General features: G+C 45.5%; 2 protein-coding genes across 5 annotated transcripts in view; one reads left to right on the top strand and one right to left on the bottom strand.

The window, feature by feature from the left end:
- LOC135110907 (doublesex- and mab-3-related transcription factor A2-like) overlaps positions 1-18290 on the bottom strand; it is a 40628-nt gene extending 22338 nt beyond the window's left edge. Inside the window, exon 1 of the mRNA XM_064023547.1 lies at positions 16681-18290. Coding sequence (XP_063879617.1) covers positions 16681-17227 — 547 coding nt within the window. The 5' untranslated portion in view covers positions 17228-18290. The remainder of the gene's footprint in view (positions 1-16680) is intronic.
- LOC135110908 (carbohydrate sulfotransferase 10-like) overlaps positions 1-20000 on the top strand; it is a 77196-nt gene that overhangs the window by 11892 nt on the left and 45304 nt on the right. For 3 of the 4 annotated variants that reach the window (XM_064023552.1, XM_064023551.1, XM_064023548.1), the window contains exon 1: positions 2778-2890. The exons of the other annotated variant lie outside the window; for it this stretch is intronic. The gene's annotated coding sequence lies outside the window, so the exon portion shown is untranslated. Of the gene's footprint in view, positions 1-2777; positions 2891-20000 lie in introns of those variants that run through there. 4 annotated transcript variants of the gene reach the window in all.

Below are 20000 nucleotides of genomic sequence, written 5' to 3'. Positions count from 1 at the left end.
TAAAGGACTTGCAGGGCGACACGCTGGGAAGAAACACCCCGCCGAGTGTCCGGAGGCGTGGTACTGCCGCAGAAGGAAAAGGAAGTTCTGTAAGAGTGCTAGAACGTGCCGCTGCACTGGCCAAAACGATGGCGACGGAGGAGGAAAGAGGAATAAGAGATGTTTATGAGAGTGGAGAGTGTTGGGTCTTGCATGATGGGCTTGTTGGGTTGTCAGGTAAAAATGGACGCCTGCAGTGTGGGGAGTGTGTCTATAAACGTGTCAAGGACGCTAAAAAGGCAGAAGGAAGCACACGAAGCAGCTTAGACGCGATCGAAGTGAATGTTTTGGTGTCATCGTGAGGTTAAAGAAAAGTCATTAGATGATAATGCTCTTAATGGCAATAATAAGAACAATAATAATAATAATAATAATAATAATAATAATAATAATAATAATAATAATAATAATAATAATGACAATAATAATGATAATGAAGATACCAAGAAAAGGAGGCAAGGAAAAGAAAGAGGAAGAGGAAGATGATAAGAGAAGCAGATAGTGAATGAATCAAAAAGCGAATGGAATATGATAGTAATGACACTGACGAAAAGAAGAATTTGATGATGAAGAAAAAGAAATAAAAGGGAAAGAAGAAGAAAAATAAGAAAAAAAAAAAAGAGCGAAGAACGTTCGACGAAGAGACAGAAAAATAAGAAGAAAAATGAGGAAGAACACAAGATAATAGAATAGAAGCTGGACGGTGGACTGAAGCATGTCGCCATCCACGTGATGCTCATCATCGACACTGCACTAATTGGTCTTAAATGCAGAAGTCACCACCATCACTGACGCAATCTGGTTAAATTCACGAAGGAATTAAGATCCCTCAGGCTCCGTTGAGTACAAATCACACCGGACACATTACGTAGGCACAAACCACGTACACCATCGTTTCTTCCCTGCGGACCCGTCCTTTTAAAAACGTTAAATATAATCCAATTACCGCCGCCACCACCAGAGAACATCATCCAGCACAGTCGCTCTGCCTCGCTGCCGTAACAAGGTCGCCCTTCCATTTACCAGGACAAAAGTAAACGCACAGCAATACTGCTCCCAATAGAGAATATTTAGAGTTCCAAGATAACTATGTATAAAAAAGGGGGGATGAAAAAGGCGATAGAAATCCCCAAAATGGCACCTGAGACGAGAGAGCACTTGACGGAGCTCTTCAGGACGGAGATCATACGAACCATTTAACTATCTACTCTCACGGTGCACAAATATCTTATAGAACTTTTCCTGACTCAATGGGAGACTAAAAGTGAAATATAAAAGGTCTTAATGAGTGCATGTGCGGCCACGAGAAGCGAGAGGAGGAGGAAGAGAAATAGGAAAAGGAGGAGGCTTCAGCGTCAGAGTTGCTGGTGGAGTAATGATGTGTGTGTGTGTGTGTGTGTGTGTGTGTGTGTGTGTGTGTGTGTGTGTGTGTGTGTGTGTGTGTACAGTTGAGTTTTGACCCGACAATGATTATTTTTCACCCCCAGACTGCACACTGATAGGGATATTTTCCTCTAATTTTTTTCTTTATGTTTCTTTACCGTGCTCAAAGAAATTATTTGAAACAGAATCTCTACACCACGTGCACAAGATTGTGAATTTTCCCGTCCACGGACGAAGACTAGAAATTCCTCCCAGAGATCTGATTACACTAGGAAATAAGAAAAGAAGATAAGACAAATAATGGTACAGACAGAACAATATACACGGAAAGAGAGAGAGAGAGAGAGAGAGAGAGAGAGAGAGAGAGAGAGAGAGAGAGAGAGAGAGAGAGAGAGAGAGAGAGAGAGAGAGAAGAGAGATCCAGGATGTGTGTGTGTGTGTGTGTGTGTGTGTGTGTGTGTGTGTGTTCTGGGGTGGTTGGGAGGGGGAGAGACACGAGCTGGAGTTAGTGAGAGAGAGAGAGAGAGAGAGAGAGAGGAGAGAGAGAGAGAGAGAGAGAGAGAGAAGGGTAGAGAAAGGGGTCTGGAGAGGGGAGGTGTGTGGGAGGGGAGGGCGAGGGAGAGGGGCGTGGCGGGTGGCGTCGGACAGCTGATGAGGGGAGTCAGCGAGGCAGGAGAGGGCGGCCTCGGGGCTCACTTGGTGCGACTTACAATCGGTCGGCTACACACGTCCCAGCCCCTCCCTCCACCCCACCTCTCTCTCTCTCTCTCTCTCTCTCTCTCTCTCTCTCTCTCTCTCTCTCTCTCTCTCTCTCTCTCTCACCGCACCTAGTTCTTCCCCAGCTCCTCTTGTCTCCCTCCTCTCCTTCCTTCCTTCCTTCCTTCCTTCCTTCCTTCCTTCCTTCTCCCGCCGCCACAACCCACAACCATGGGAAAGAGAGAGAGAGAGAGAGAGAGAGAGAGAGAGAGAGAGAGAGAGAGAGAGAGAGAGAGAGAGAGAGAGAGAGAGAGGGAAAGACCTGCCTGGTACGTTTTACTCTGTTATGTCCAAGTTTTAATTAAATATCTGCTGGTTCAATTTTGTGCCTGACCTGTCACATACCTGCCGGGAGATGGACTCTGCTCCCCCTGTTTTTGTACACATTCACTCCACACACCACCTGCTATCCATCCACCTTCCGTCCTGCCGCCGCCACCACCACCACCACCACAACATGGTGAAGATGTGTGTGTGTGTGTGTGTGTGTGTGTGTGTGGAAGGGGAGGAGTGATAAGACTGTACCTGTAAATCTTAAAATTGAGAGCAGGTGTTCCCTTACCACAAGTGTGTTAGTAATGTAAAGATTCTGAAGTGATCTTTAGCATACGCATCCCATCACATGTGTGCAAACCAGCGCCGGCTGCGGATCATCCAACAGTTTACCTGTGCTGGCTGTCCCCTCTCCTGGCCGCCGGTGGCTGTGGCAGAGGTAGGAAGGCGAAGTCGCCACTTGTGTATAGAGAACAGGAGTGTGTGTGTGTGTGTGTGTGTGTGTGTGTGTATGTGTGTGTGTGTGTGTGTATGTGTGTGTGTGTGTGTGTGTGTGTGTGTGTGTGTGTGTGTGTGTGTGTGTGTGTGTGTGTATGGATGGGTGCGTGGGTGCTTAGGGATTTAGGGAGGAAGTGTGTTTCTGTGGCCTAGTGAGAAGAGAGAGAGAGAGAGAGAGAGAGAGAGAGAGAGAGAGAGAGAGAGAGAGAGAGAGAGAGAGAGAGAGAGAGAGAGAGAGAGAGATTAACGCGGATCCTCCCAACAATGCTGGAAGGGAAGGTGTCGGGGGAGACTGTACTGATCGATCTAATCTAATCACCCCGTCACCCTGAGGTTCTAATTACCAGCCCACACCTGTACGAGGTGGGGACACCTGAGCTTTTTTTCTTTCTTTTTTGGTATGAGAAATGGTGCCTAAACAAGACATATGAGGTCCATGAATAAGAAATCAAAATTGATAGCACGATTAAATGTATATGCATATTATGTGTGTATGTGTGTGTGTGTGTGTGTGTGTGTGTGTGTGTGTGTGTGTGTGTGTGTGTGCGCGCGCTAGCGCGCATTATTACAGTTATTATTATTAGTAGTAGTAGTAGTATATTAGTATTATAATGGCATTCAAGACGATAATGACGAAGTATTTATTTTTGGTCTGGAATTGTTAGTTTTCCCTTGGCCATTCCCCACTAAACGCGCTTCGTTGAGGGCGGATTAATCTTTCCTGAGAACCTGAGAGGCTCCGGCTCGTGCGCGCTGTCTCTGCTCATCTTCACGTCTTTATGTAATACTCGCCAGATTCCATGTTGGTGAGCAAGGTATTACGCACATCTTAGACTCCGCCGTCCACAACACAGACACACACACACACACACACACACATACACACACACACACACACATCACACAGTTCACGTCCCCCACGTCCACTTCCATCATCACCACCTCAGCAGCGGCGCCCCACCACACCCTCACTGGCCCCCTCCCAGCCTCTTGTCGGCGAACCTCTGCTCTGAATTAAGCCCCTGAACACAACCCTGAGCCTGTGCGGGGAGCCGACCTAGCAAAGAGCCCGAGCAAAGCCAGCAACAGCAGTAAAGCGAGAGCACAGCACAAGTTACAGACAGGGCCCGCGGTCCACCCATGGCTGACTGGTTTTCAATTATGAGACAACTGCTGGAGGCTGCCCGGGGCGGTAAACCAACATGTTTACTTTATTGGCGGTTTAGAGGGATTTTTCACTGGTTGCGCTCTAGGGAAGCTCTCTTTTTTATTTATTCTATTTGTTATCCGCTTTTCAGTAGAATATTCGTGGTTCTTGATGTTGTCCGACCGAAGGATTTGACTCCGATAATTTTGACGTTGCGTAGAATAGCTTTATTTTCTCATCCTTTTTTTTATATTCATTATGACAAAGAGTGAGCTTCAGTTGACTTGGTTCTCCTACCAATTTAGATGCTCCTTGTCCAGCGGTGACACTGTGGTGCTCAACACACACGCATGCACTCGCGCGCGCGCGCGCACACACACACACACACACACACACACACACACACACACACAACACACACACACACACACACACACACACACACACACAATTTTATCATAACGTTTAATTGCCTCAAGTATTGAAAACTAATGATGAATAATATGTACCAAAATGCACGTTCCTTGTATTTTACACGTTTTAGTGATGAGGAAAGTAAATGAAGTAAGGCGCACAGAACACAGTGATATACCTAAGGGAAAACTTGCAGACGCGGAGAAGGAGGAGGAGGAGGAGGAGGAGGAGGAGGAGGAGGAGGAGGAGGAGGAGGACAACGACGACGATGATGACGAGCTTAATTAAATGTTAAGAAGAACAACAAGGAATTGAAGTATAAAGACGGAGGAAAAGACGAAGAAAAGATCGGAAGACGATGAACATGGTGATGATGATGATGATGATGATAAGGAGAAGGAGAAGATATAATTCATCAACAAAGACAAACAAGATTGTAATGAAAAGAAGTATAAAAAGGAAAATATTTGATACCAACACACACACACACACACACACAACACACACACACAAGCGATAGCATACTCGCAGCTCGGCGGGAAGTATTTCGTCCATGATTTGTGTAGATCCTTGTCTTGTTGTGATTACTCCTCACTCTGACTTAGATTAACCTGTAATTATCTGAAGGGATGATGGATTTAGTTGTAACCCGTGTTAGTGTATGTGTGTCTGTGTGTGTGTATGTATGATTCACCAATTCACCTACGGTCGTCTGCTGGTCACCCAGCCAGCCGTTCCCCTACGGAAAGAGCTCAGAGCTCATAGTGACCGATCTTCGGATAGGACTGAGACCACTGACACACCACACACCGGGACAGCGAGGTCACAACCCCTCGGGTTACATCCCGTATCTAATTGCTGCTTGGTGAACAGGGGCTACACATTAAGAGGCTCGCCCATTTGCCTCGCTTGCCCGTGATTGGTTGTGAGCCAACGTGCTAACCACTGCACTACGCGGTGTGTGTGTGTGTGTGTGTGTGTGTGTGTGTGTGTGTGTGTGTGTGTGTGTGTGTGTGTGTGTGCTGGGGACCACACTTTAAGACTATGAGTATAGAAGTAACCGTAAAAATGTGGACAGATATATAAGTAGATCGATACAGGAGAGAGGAGAGAGAGAGAGAGAGAGAGAGAGAGAGAGAGAGAGAGAGAGAGAGAGAGAGAGAGAGAGAGAGAGATCTGAAGTATATAACATGAACTGTCCAGTCACCAACATCACCACAAACACCACCACCACCACCAACCACCACTACCACCACCAACCACCACTACCCCATCACTTGCACTACTCCTGCCGCCGCTACCACCACCACCACTGCCGCCGCCGCCACAGCACCACCGCTGCCGCCGCCTCTGCCTCCCGGCATTGTCAGTGATCCGCCTCAACTGTTGCCCGTAATTGATCTAACCCTTGAAACTTGTACACGTCACCCGCAACAGTCCACTCGAGTGCCGCTGCGGAAGGGTTGTCCTCTCGTGGCGGTGAGGGCCGGAGGGATGGCTGAGTGGTGAGGGCGTAGTGAGATGGCTGAGTGGTGTGTGGTGAGGGTTACGGTGAATTGTATGTGGTTGAGAATTGTAGAGAGAAAGCTGAGAGGTATGTGGTGAAGGGTGTGGTAAGATGGCGGAGTGATGTGTGGTTGAAGTGTGGTGAGGAGTAGAAGGACGGGTGAACGGTTGGCGTGAGTGATGAAGGGATGGTTGAAAATATGTGTGGTGAAGGTTATTAGGCATGAAGTTATGGCTGAAAGGTGTGTGGTGAAGGCTGTGGTGAGTAGTGGCTGGTAAGGAGTGGAGGAAGTGTAGCAATACGTGGATGTAGTGAGCCGCGTGGTGTAAGGTGAAGAAAATATGATGAGTGATGGTGTGAGTGTGATGAATAGTCAAGTGATGAACATACGAGGAAAGAGTCATAGTGATAATGTCCATGCGGGTGGTGGTGATGGTGGTGGTGGTGGTGACTGTGAGGCAAGATGTGTGTTGTGGTGAACAGTTATATCAGGTGTTGGGACAGAGCAGCACCTGGCGGTCACCACCCATTACGCTTTTATGTAAATTCCACTCAAGTAAATTTCACTCATGAAAATTTCTCCATGAAAATTATTTGATATGAAAGGATTTCCCCCGTGATAAACTCGCTCAGCCTAACCTAACCTAACCTAACCTAACCTATCATAACTTAATTTATCATGAGAAGGTTACATTGAGAGAAAAAAATTTTGTGGGTAGAATGTCCATAGGAGGATTTTACCTTGGGAATCTTAATGGCTGACTTACACCAGTACATAATACTGGTGTCGCAAACTTGACACGTGTTTTGGTCTCACTGAGGGTGGTTCCTGTCATTCCCGTGTTGCTGCCACTGGTTGTCTTAATTTCAGGTGTGAAGGATAGGAAAATACGTTTTCATTCTCTCTCTCTCTCTCTCTCTCTCTCTCTCTCTCTCTCTCTCTCTCTATCTCTCTCTCTCTCTCCTCTCTCCTCTCTCTCTCTCTCTCTCTCTCTCTCTCTCTCTCTTTCTCTCTCTCTCTCTCTCTGTGTGTGTGTGAGTGTGTGTGTGTGTGTGTGTGTGTGTGTGTGTGTGGTGTGTGTGTGTATGCTTGCGTGCCTGTATTCGCGTGCACGGACGCACGCATACACATACGACTGCACTCACCCATTTACTGATCAGGAAACATTGGCATAAATCTTCAGAAAATAGGTATTAAAAAAAAAAAATGAAAGGGGGTTGTGTACCGCAACAAATAGCCGCAATTTTCAATGCGTCTTCGGAGATCAACTTTTAACCGAAGAATAGCTACATTTAATGACAAAGCTGACCAGGTGCAGCATGACTGATCCAGTAGTAACAGACAGGTTCTGCTATGTATTTTTCCCTCTGTGTTCTTAAGACGCCATTATAAAGATATCTGTTGAAGATGACACGTGTTAATAGTGATAAGGAAAGTTTGGGAGACGGCTATTGGTTGTAAGGTGTGTTGCAGTGTCACTCCAGTTGACTGCATCATTGCCTGGCTCTGGAGAGTGAAGGGCATGCCTGGAAGAGCAGATACTGGCGATGTGGCGGTGGCGGCGGCGGTAGCGTAAGTCGTTAGGTGGTGGGCGGGAAGAGATCGAGGACGTTGTGGTGGTGATGGTGAAGGCTGACCATGTGCTGGTTATGGTGGTGGTGTTAGTGGTGGCCGCGGCTGTGGCGGCGGTGAGGAAGGCCAAGCCGGCTATCGGCCGTCGCCGCCAGGTCCAAATCTACCATCTTATCTCTCACTTTGTGCACGAACATGGCTACGTCCACCCCTTGAAAGCGAATCAGACGCCCCACGACTCTGAATAGTAGTGAATCTCGAATGGAAATAAGTGAATAAGTGAAGGGTTCTTGAATCTATCTTGCCTCCTGTGGGCTATGCAGCGACCCCGGGGAAAGGATTTCCTTCCTTAGAATTTAGAATGTGTGGCTCTTATAAAAGATTTTTTGGGAAACTATTATCAAATCTGCATGCATTCTTCATATTGCACACGCTGATAATCAAATATACAATGTATTTTCCTATCCTACGTTTATTTATCAAAACGTACCCAAAAATATTTTCAGGGCGTAGATGGGGATATATCAAACATTTATGTAGTTATTCAGGTGTATGCTTGGAGACATGTTTCTAATATTTGCCTCTAAAAAGAGCAACAGATTATGTAACACTGAGGTCGTTCCTGGATTAGCGTGTTAAACCCACAGGTATTACCCAGCAAAGGAACAGGTACATAACACATAATGGAGTATTCTGATTCACTGCTGCATTCGGTCACTGTAAAGTTAATCCGCAAAAAGTGTGTTAGAGAGAGAGAGAGAGAGAGAGAGAGAGAGAGAGAGAGAGAGAGAGAGAGAGAGAGAGAGAGAGAGAGAGAGAGAGAGAGAGATTGGCAGACAATAAAGAAATGTGTGTGTGTGTGTGTGTGTGTGTGTGTGTGTGTGTGTGTGTGTGTGTGTGTGTGTGTGTGTGTGTGTGTGTGTGTGTGTGTGTGTGTGTGTGTGTGTGTGTGTGTGCGTGTGTGTGTGTGTGTGTGTATGTGTGTGTGTGATCGAATCAATAAGGGGATTTTTATCTTTGATGATATGTATTATTACGATACATTCTCAGTATCTACCGCGGTGTTACTTATAACACATGTGTAAATTTGCAGTCTGTCTACTATTTTTTCATCGTAACGCATTCGTGTGTGAAATGGTAGGAGAATTCCGCTGAGGTAGAGTAGCCGCCTAGCTCGAGAACCAGCGTGCTTGTTCTTGATGATCTAGGCATGGCTAGGGAAGCCCGAGCATGGTAAACTGCAGATACTGCTCGTGTTTCAAAACGAGGTTCCTTTGTCTATTCTGAGATCAGAATGTAGAAGACAGGGATGAGCGCCATGGCAAAGCGTTGCTAAGCGTATGCTATTGAATGTCATCCATTTTACACAGCTTTTCATGGAACGGCGACACTCCAGCAAATTTCGGTTTGTTTGCGTTCAGATTAGCCTGTACGTACGTGTTTCAACCTTTGTACTTACACCAGTCTGCCTGACTGAGCTGCTTAAATCTTAATGGTAATCTGGGAATGTTCGACAGAGTAGCTCTTACCATACTGCAGCCGCCGCTTCCTACATACAAGCTGTACTCTTCCGAGCCGCCATGATGGACCCTGGGCCTCGTTGCTGCCAGCCTGGCCCGTGGTCCCTTTCCCACCTGACTGCCTTCTCTCCCAGACCCGAAGCCTTTCCGTCCCGACCCCTGAGACCCTCCTACCGCCCCCTATCCTGCCACAACTGATGGACACAAGTAAATCTTCCGCCCCACCTTGTCTCAATGGCCGCGACTCATCCAGCCGCAAGTTGATAAAATTGTAACGCGATAGTGACTCATACAGAAATGTCTCTTGGGTCCAGTTTCCCGTCGGCTTTGCAGGGAAGAGGAGCCTTGTGGAAGAGGTTCTTTTGCCCTCACGTCGGTCAGTGTCGCTCCAAAATTTTTGCTACTACTGCCAGAGTTTAAAGACTTCCTGATATCTCTTTTGAATGGGACCGCGCACCGTATGTTGATAAGAATATAATTCCTCGCCTCGCCGCCCAACACAGTTTCAAACTCCAAAACAAGCGTGAGTCTTTACAGAATTCTGTATATTCTCTCTCTCTCTCTCTCTCTCTCTCTCTCTCTCTCTCTCTCTCTCTCTCTCTCTCTCTCTCTCTCTCTCTCTCTCTCTCTCTCTCTCTCTCTCTCTTTCTTACACACACACACACACACACACACACACACACACACACACACACACACACACGCACGCACGCACGCGCGTGCGCGCGCATTACAGTATTGTATTTGCCGTGGCAGCTATATGATAAATAAAATGAATAAAAACACGAAAACAAGCCATTTAAAAAAAATATTATTTTATACGTAGAGAATATTGCTGAGAATATAAGCTTAAGTCCATTCTTTCCTGGTTCTTTGTTTACCTCCAAAACTAATGACTCCCGTGATTAGAAATTTCACATTCTTTGTTTCGCGGCGCTTGTGGGGCTCCGGTGGCCCCAACTTGCCTGAAAATGGAGTTGCCATTTAGAAAGGAAAGAGACCTACAAGGTGCTAAGAAGTGGTTGAGAATACTGTCAACCACTTTTTCTTTATGCAAACAATAGGGGAAATTGAGGAGAAGGAGGGTGGCGGGGAATAGGAAGGGGACGAAGGGATGATTGTGAGACTATGAGCGAAATTTCAAGTGTGAGTGACTGACCCGTTTACTTTCCAGTTTATATCGCTAGTTTTATACAGCGTTTGAGTGTGTGTGTGTGTGTGTGTGTGTGTGTGCGTGCGCGCGCACTATCAGTAATGGAAGTGATGCCGGCGACTTGTGGAATGTCCCCGTATATTTTTGTCTTACAATTAGGAATGATTTGCTTCGGGTTGGAAGAAGGATTGTTACCGCTACTTCTACTACTACAAGAACAACAACAACTACTACTACTACTACTACTACTACTACTACTACTACTACTACTACTACTACTACTACTACTACTACTACTGCTACTACTACTACTATACCGTCATCACACTTCTTCACTGTAATCATCTAAAATAGAGGTTGGTATTCTCTTTTCTGTACTAATATTATGAATGCCAAATTTGAGCTCATTTGTCGTGAAACGAGTCGAAGCCTCTCTGAAATAAAGGTCATTGGGCTGTAAAAGCCAGTAACGTCGTGTGCAGAGGTTCCAGTGTTGTGCACCTTGATGTTCTTTTTGATTGGCTGTGCTGTCTTTCGCAACACCTGTACGGCTTGTTCAACTTCAATCCTCGCTTGGAATTCCCACGCACGCTATTTTCCTTTCCATTCATCACCATTTCTTGATGTCATTTCCACTTAAAACTTTCATTGTAGGCGAAGTTCTCTCTGTTGACGCAGATTCTAGAAAGTTCATAATTATGAAGATTTTTTTTTTTTTTTACGCATTAGATAGTCAGGCAAATATATGGTTTTCATTGAGAACAGCTAATGAAATGAAATAAGCTCTTATTTTGGGAGCAACTGCACTCTCCTTTTATTTACTGTTTTGCCGACACCCTACTTTTAAAAACGATGTACACTGTATGCTTTACATTTTCACGTTGAATACAACGCACTAATTATATTAGCAGTCTGGACGCTATGTTTCTCTTCTAAAGAGATTCAAATATTAAAAAGACCAAGAAAGTTCAGTGTACTTACACTAAACTTCTCCTGACATCCGCTCTTCGCATCGCTTTACACGCCTGTAATTGATGAGTGTTGAGTTAATGGCGCATTACTTCAAGCAACGCCAGTTTCACCTTCATGTAATACCGTGGCCGCCGAGCGCCTCTCATGCTCCGCCAGACGCCATTCACGTCTAGGTTAGTTGAGCCTCGGCCCCGGACAGTATACCAATCAGTCAGTCCTGCCAGACATGCTACTAACTGTAACCAATATTCATTGGACGTAGTTGTCAATAAGTCGTCTGAGTTGAGTTGAGTTAAGCTTTATCCTACCCTAAGTAACGAGCTTTTCCAAGAGTGACCAAAAGTCAAATAGCACTTCAGAAACACTTCCGCTCGTTGATCTCGTCGTTCACATAAAAGAACGCACTCTATCAAAGCAGGCTTCCCTCAGGCTTCGGCACAATAGTTACTCAAGTTGTGAGAGAATAGCAACTTGTAAGGTTTTCGCTCAAAACTCTTCAAGTGATCAGTTGACTTATTATTGTCACATTAATTAATTGGCCGACACAGGTAGGTCGCTGGTGGCAGATTTTCACCTTTGTACCAGCAGTTGGCGGGGTTCAGGCGGGGCGGGGGTAGGGGAGTGGCGTGGCGGCGGTCGGTACAAGACGCTTTTCACAACTTTACTGAAAGTGGTGTACCGTGTTCCCTCGTACTGGAAATTTCTTTTTATGTGTCTTTTTTTTTTCTTCAAGATAAGTTTCTCTTGAAAAACATGACAGGATAATTGTCATATGATCAAGTACATTAGTGGGTTATAGGTTGCTAGTAAATAAACTCCACTTGATTAGAACAACCGTGTAACTTTCTAATTAAAAAAAAAAAATCTGACAATGTTACACTCACGAAACACACACACACACACACACACACACACACGCACACACACACATTCATTTATTGATTATCCCCCGATTCCTTTCCCCTCATCCCTATATCACTACACTTGCTGCTGTTTCACTGTTCCGAGATATACTTGAAGCATCCGCGCACAGGACGAGGCGGCCGCCGCCCTTGTCATGCCTCTCAGCACGGCCTTGTGAACAACGTATATTGATTCACAAAGCCACCGAAGACTAAAAACTCGATCCGCTATTGCATGCTAATGCAGTTAATGTTAATAAAAGTAATGAAAAATGTAAGACATTAATATCGCATTTGTGAAAAAAGTAGAGATCCATTGCAAGACGGAGAAGACAAACACCAACACCAGAAAGTTTTATTTGATTGTATAGCTATGCACTAGTGGTGAAATTGTTTTCTGTTATTTCCATTGTCAAAATGTTCATGTAGCGAAACCCCATCCTGCTATGAGGAGCTGTGTTCCCCCGCCTGTACCTGAATCTTTAAGAAGTTACTACCATCGCAGCCAATTTCTAATAATGTTTATTCTGGGGCAAATGATGTCACTTCAATGATAAAGGACGGAATGAAAGCAATAGTATAACTGTTGACAAACTTTTCACATTTGAGATGAATACATAAACTGGTATTGAATCTAATCATAAAACAAAAAGATATGGGTAATACATTATGAATATACAAATAAACAGAAAAGAACAAGCAGCAGCAGAGTGGGTTGGTCCTCACGGGCCTATTTGCAATGGGTAACTCTATCTAATCTTCAGTAAGAGATGTTAGCAAATTGAACGTCAATAAATTCGATCTATGTCATCGCATAATGGAAGCACTTTGGGGCAAGAACAGCTACTTGTCTGATGGAACAGAAAGGAATAAGAAATGCCTCAGCGAGCTGAACCACCAAGGCAACAAGGGACGAGGAATCATGCGAGGGTAAAAGGAAGATCAGATCCCGACTATTGACGGTCGAATCCTTAAAAACAGCAGCCTCCCGCCGTTCCTCCTCACCACTCTTGTTTGCCGAGCAGTCTGTTGGCTTCGTTATCTCATTCTTTCCCCTCTATAGTTCATTGTAGCTCCTCCCGCCCCAGCCCCTCCAACCCCCTTGCGCCTCTCAGTCCGAGGTGTTGCCCAGTAATTACTTTATTTGAGGACGGAGGGGAGGCGAGACGAGGGGTGAAGAGGGTGACTGAGGGAGCGCGCGCCAGCGAGGGTCTATCCGGGATAGAGAAAATTAGGCTAAGGAAAAGAATGAAGGACAAGTATAGAAAGACAAGGAAAAGAAGGGCAGGTGATAATGAGGTGAATGATGGCAGATGCGCTGAGTGATGCGTAACAAGAAAATAATGATGACCTACCCACAAACCACAAACAATAATGTCTGAGATTCATTTATCGATTTCCAGACGGCATTGCCACCCATACCTTCTTTCCCTCCTTCCCTCCAGCCCTTGTAACCTCCCTCCCTCCCTCCCTGCCCCTCTCTCTCCTTCCATCCCTCCCTCTCTCTCTTACCCTCCCTACCTCCCTGTTTCCCTACGTTTCTCCTTCCAGGCCTCTCAGCTTTCCTCTTTCTTCCACGTGTCTTCTATTCACACTCTATACCACCACCATCCCCACCACCGCCGTCACCGTTGTCATTACCACATCCACAAATTATTTCTATCAACATATTCATTAACCAAGATACACAAGATCATTTTTTTTTTTCGAACATAGTAAAGAATGTATTATCGATTAACTTTCTCTCTCTCTCTCTCTCTCTCTCTCTCTCTCTCTCTCTCTCTCTCTCTCTCTCTCTCCTATAGATCTATGTTTTTCTCCTCAAGTAAAATCATTATTTACACTTTGATAATGAACCGACTCATTATTTTAACTTGTCCTTATTTAAGATAACGTGAGTATCGAAGGACAGCTGCGGTAGTTGTAGGAGTAGTAGTACTACTGGCAGTAGTAGTGTTAGTAGTAGTAATAGTAGTAGTAGAAGTAGTAATAGTAGCAGTAGTAGTAGCAGTAGCAGTGGTGGTGGTTGTGGTAGTAGTTGTGGTGGTAATAGTAGTTGTAGTAATTAGTAGTGATTTTGGTGGTGGTGGTGGTGGTGGTGGTGATGATAGTAGTAGTAGTAGTAGTAGTAGTAGTTATAGTACTGATAATGAATATAATAATAATAATAATAATAATAATAATAATAATAATAATAATAATAATAATGGTAGTAATAATAATATTGCAAGCAACAGTGATAGTGCTGTAGTAGTGGTCAATAGCGGTAGTAATGGAAGCAATTGTTACTATTATCATTATTGTTATTACTACTACTACTACTACTACTACTACTACTATTTTTATTATTATCATTATTATTATTACTATTAAGAATGCCTCAAGGAGCGAACAGGATATTAAGCATTTCATGAGTGTTTTCCTCCCTTCTTTCCGTCGGCGCCCGACAGCTCCCTCCACGCCGCAAAGAATTCTGGCCGCGAGAGACATTATCTTCATTTCTTCCGCATACATCAGGGGTCACGAAGAAACAGTTCCAGACAGCAGATCGAATGCCGCTATGCACACACACACACACGCACGCACGCACACACACACACACACACACACACACACACACACACACACACACACACACACACACACACATTATCTATGCACGTGTGTGTGTGTGTGTGTGTGTGTGTGTGTGTGTGTGTGTGTGTGTGTGTGTGTGTGTGTGTGCAAGAGTTATCATTGATATATTACATATTTTCTTAAAGTTATTTACGTGGTTGGTTTAAAGTGTACAGTGAAAAACAATCACGGCCAGTCTCAGGGGAACACACGGCAGCCTCCTCAGGAAGGCTGGCGCCGGAAGGTACGAGTGGCGGGCCTGTGCAGTGTAGCCAGTGGGTGGTGTAGTAAAACGTTAGGGTATTATACACCATTGTCGTCTGAAATATATACTGTTCCCTCTGTTGATGCTTTCAGTACCTTATTAGGATATATATATATATATATATATATATATATATATATATATATATATATATATATATATATATATATATATATATATATATATATATATATATATAGTAAAAAAAAAGAGCATAAATGTCATATCATTGGCGATGTGTGAAAATGGCTTGAAAGGTAAAGTACAACGCGTCCCCGTGTCGTCTTCGTGAGAGCGTGTGGCGAACAACCCTACATGTGTTTGCTGCGTGTGTTGTGACGTCTCCTTAAAATGTTTCCCAAGATGATATAGGCATGATATATAAGCATGATGTAGGCGCATGTTATACTGTCACGCTATTGCACTCTCTAAAGGTAAACAAAGGCAAAGACAGGAATCCACTGCCCAGTCACTTCACCCACTTCCGATACCTTCCTTTTCCATGCCAGCCAGCTGTCACGGCAAGAAATGAACAACCCCAGCCGGCAGCGTGACGCAGTTGTTTATCTAAGCCTTGAACTTTTATCTCACCATTGGGAAACAGATCGTAATCTGCGCTGCCAACCGCTTCAACGGGACGTATCTCAAAGATCCCGCTCACTTTTACTTTGCCCACGCGCAAATATGTAGATGAGTGCGGGATACCGGAGAAGAAATGTCTCATAAGTGTCATGTGAGATCATTTCGGTGAATGTTTTATTTTTCGTGACTGATATGGTAGCGTGGATACATGAATTTCAATCATATAAGAACTAGCAAAATATTATACGATTGAGTATAGAATTTTATGCACAATATACAGAGATGTCAGAGAATGCAGCAAAACGTTTGTCTTTGGTCCCTTTGCCCCGCCCGCTTCTCCACTCCCGTGCTCGCCGCTGCTTGAAACTTTTTTTTTTTCAGAATTACTTTTTATTTTCGATCCTTTAAGTTGTACCCCCTGTTAACTTTACAGGTAGAGGCTTCATAAAATTTAAATACACGAAATCGAACCGTCTGCTGCAAGAGGGAAGGAGGAAAGTAGTAGTTACAGAAGAAAAGAAGGTGAGTTAGGAAAAAATATCTTGTTGCTTGCTTGAAAAACATTAGTACACATTTCTGAGGCACAAAGCGAAGAAATAATAGCCGCACATTCTTCCTCATGATGAAAGCAATGCTGCCATCATGAGTTTTGCATTAGATTGTCTTTGCAAATTGTTGCAAATTTCTTTTAGCCAATTATGAATGATCTTTTAAGCTTTCTTCTATTGTCATCAGCGCACACAAACACACTTAAGCGCTCTACGTTAAAGGCCTCCCTCTCACCCACCCCTGCACTTCTATTAGAGAGCGCCGGAAGTTCCCGGAGGCTAATCTACCTTAATCTTTCTACCCTCACCCGTTCACTTCCTTACTCACTTGACCTCTATCAGTCCTGCCATAATTGTGGGCTTAAGGTATTATTTACTTACTTCCCCTTAAAATACTATGCACTTTAGTGATTTCGTGAAAATATAGTGAAATACAAACACTTATATGAGATAGCTGGATGTTCCCTTGCTGTGTAGCTACATACCAACCGTATGACACCTAGTGGCGCGACGCCCCGTGCTGTTGCCTTACCTGGGGACAGTTGGTCTGATGATGACGACGATGGGGAGGTGTATATAGGCCTCTGTTGGTGATGTTGCTGCTGGAGGGAGATGGAGAGAGCGAGGTGGGGAGGGATGAGTAGGTCGTGCGAAAAGGGGTCGGCGGCGACAGGCGGAACTCCTGTGGGCCCGCCACCTCCGGGAGCGGCGGCTGTGGCTGGGCTGCTGTTGCTGCTGCTGCCGGAGGTGACGGTGGAGCCATATAATAAAGAAAGTTCACGCACCTCGTTCTCCTCCTGCGCTTGCTGCCGCCGGAGCGCCACCTGCGCTGCCATCACCCGCTGCCGCTCGGCTATCAAGGTGCATTTAGCACAGTTACAATCACGCCACCTGCAGTAACGCTTGTGGCCCTTAAGTGCTGACACAACGCCATGGTTACGGCAGCGGGCGCATTTTGGCGTGCGCTGATATCGTTCCGACGCCCGCAGGAGGAGCGCGGGTGGTAGGGACGACAACATTTGGCGCTGTGCCATTAAGAGGGCATCGCCCACAGGAACGTCCACGTGCGATCCGCTCATGACGGAGGAGGTCGTCCTGTCACCGCCGCCGCCGCCGCCTCCGCCTTTCAGACCCCCTGTAGACGGAAATGAGGCTGACACTCCCCGCGCCGGTGGTGGACGTGTCGCCGGTCCTGGCTCTGCGTCAGGCACCGCCGTGTCGGGAGAGAGAGACTGTACGCGCCCCGCCGTGGTTACCGCTCCGTTCGCTCGCTCCCCGTTACTACTAATAAGCAACAAGTTTGGCGGAAGCTGACACGATAATAATCTTCCTTTAGATCCTTTGCCTCAGTATTCGTGCGGGAGACCACGCCTCCTTCCAGAGTTCACTTGCCATTGGGCTCCGCTCCGCTCCCCAGAACGAATGATTGGCTGAGAGAGCTGATACACTCGGCGAGCTGCGCTCCGATTGGACGACGCCGCGTCCCGTCAGAGGAAGTAACCGACGAGGGTGAAGCCTCTTCAACCGAAGTGAAGAGGATGATACTAAACAAGAAACTGTTGCCAGTGACATGACGTAACATGTAGCTTCTGTACATCCATGAATTATGAAACAACCTACAGCCAACAGTTCACACGCCAGGCAGCGATTCGACACAAGCGTTGTGACAGAGAGACCTTGGGAGGCGGACTGCCTCCGCCAACCCGGAAGAATGTCAATATCAGTGGCGGCTGCTGCAGGGTCGTGTGCAACCTGGGTCACTCTGCTGAAATGTTACAGTAACAATGGCCGCCTTCGAGTCGGGCACCATGTTGTTTTCTGCACCTCCCAGTGGAGCTTAAAGGAAAAAGTGCTTGCGTTTCCTAGCAGCGCCACAGTCGTACCTGTACAGAGGACTATTGGCGTTATTAACATGTTTCTACTGAAAAAAATGAAAACTAGAACTAGACAGGTATCTCGTGCAACATCCTTCAGATAACCACGCAAGAAACAAAACTGCAGTTGTTCCTGCCATAGGCCATCTCTCACTCGCTCCTCTCACTTCACTTTCTCCCTCCTTTTCCTTCCTTCGGACTTGTTAATCTGTGTCGCCCCTGGTAAGACTCTCACTAACACACAAAAATTCTGAAGCACCTTAACGTTTCGTTCTTTCCTCTCTTAGTTTCATTACGAATACGTCAGTAGTCTTGCGCGGCGTCTGATACTCTTCTCTGTCGTCTCATTATCCAGACACTACGATCTTGGGTTCAGTTCTGTGTCTCTCTCCACAGTGCTCTCCTCCCTTCTCTCCCCATTCTTGTTTATTGCATTAATTTTCATAGCCTTCGATTTCCACACGTTCTTTATTCTCCTCCTCCTCCTCCTCCTCCTTCTCCTCCATATCCTCATCTTCCTCCTCCTCTTCCTCCTCCACCTCCTCCATGTCATCATCATCATCATCATCATCATCTGCATAAAATTACGTATTCTCTTTGTTTCTCATTGTCATCATCCTCCCCACAATCTTCCACACGTTGCATATTCTCCTCCTCCTCCCAGTTCTCCTCCTCCACCTCCTCCTCCTCCTCCTCCTCCTCCTCCTCCTCCTCCTCCTCCTCCTCCTCCTCTCCCTCCCCTCATCGGTCCTTTCTCCCATGCAGGGTGAGTGGCTCATTCACTCAGTCCCCTTTCCCCCTCCTTGTCCTCGTTCTCTTAGTCGTCCTCCTCTTCCCATACTCTGTCATCCCCCCTTCATTCATTCTGGATCTCGCACCTCCTCCTCCTCCTCATCCTCTCCCCTCCCCACCCGTCCCTCCTCCCATACTACGTGGGCCCCTCCATTCACCCATGCTCCCCTCGTCGCCTCCGCCTCTCTCGATTTTTGCTTCCCGCTAAAAGTCAAGGGAGGAAATGCCAACAACTGAAATTATAGAGCTCTCTAACATACAGCCTTTTCACTATTCAAGTACTTCTGAAAAGGGTATTGGACACTGGTACGTGGCAGAGGAATATTAGAGTCGATGCCAAGAAGAAAACATATACAAGGGATGCTTAATATCACTTGCGAGAGAGGAATGAAGTGTTTACATTATTTTAGCGAGACGGAGGTTAAGAGGGAATCTGACTGAGGAATCTAAATGGCATAACATGATTGATGTAGAGATCCTTATAATTGGAAATGATGTAAAGGCTTTAAGCTCTATGATGTTAAATATGGAAAGGAGAGAGGAGAAACAGTAGATTCTGTTGTCACTTTGTTTATGCAGTCAATAGGGAGCTTTAAAGGAAGATAGGTAAATTCATGGATAGAGGCTAATATGTGAACATAGGTAAGCATGTTTGTTAGAGACCGCCACGTTTAGACAAAGTGGCTTCTTGCACCTTCCCTTTGTACTCATATTTTTATTTGCATGATATGAAGTTGTAGCTAAAGGGAAATTCAATGTAAGATGCATATCCACGTCAAGAAGCTGATATTTCCTCTAAATGTAAGACGTGAAAAATGAAAGTTGTCAGACGTTATTGTATGATCGTCAGGAACAGTTTCCTCTCATTTCGTGTGGGAATCTTTTATTAACAATCGTGTTTCATGTCATCTTGCAAATCTGTTTGATTTTGGACGATTAAAAGCAAATACAATTGATTTCAAGCTGAAATATATCATTAGATTTTCATTAGAGCGTGTTAAATTTCACTACTCTGCAATACACTGCACTAACTATAGCAGTGGAGGAATGAAAGAGACAAGAAGTGTAATGTACTGTTTCTGCTGTTTGCTGGGTGCGTGAGTGGTTCTTGGTCTAGTGATGCGAAATACTTACAGTGCAGGTGCAGACACTGGAAGTCCAGGGTGTGGCAGCCTTGCTCTTCAGG

The sequence above is a fragment of the Scylla paramamosain genome, chromosome 21 (genome assembly GCF_035594125.1).
Source record: "Scylla paramamosain isolate STU-SP2022 chromosome 21, ASM3559412v1, whole genome shotgun sequence".
Classification (NCBI taxonomy): domain Eukaryota; kingdom Metazoa; phylum Arthropoda; class Malacostraca; order Decapoda; family Portunidae; genus Scylla; species Scylla paramamosain.
Note: the sequence above shows the minus strand (reverse complement) of the source record. Positions and strands in the feature narration are given on the sequence as shown.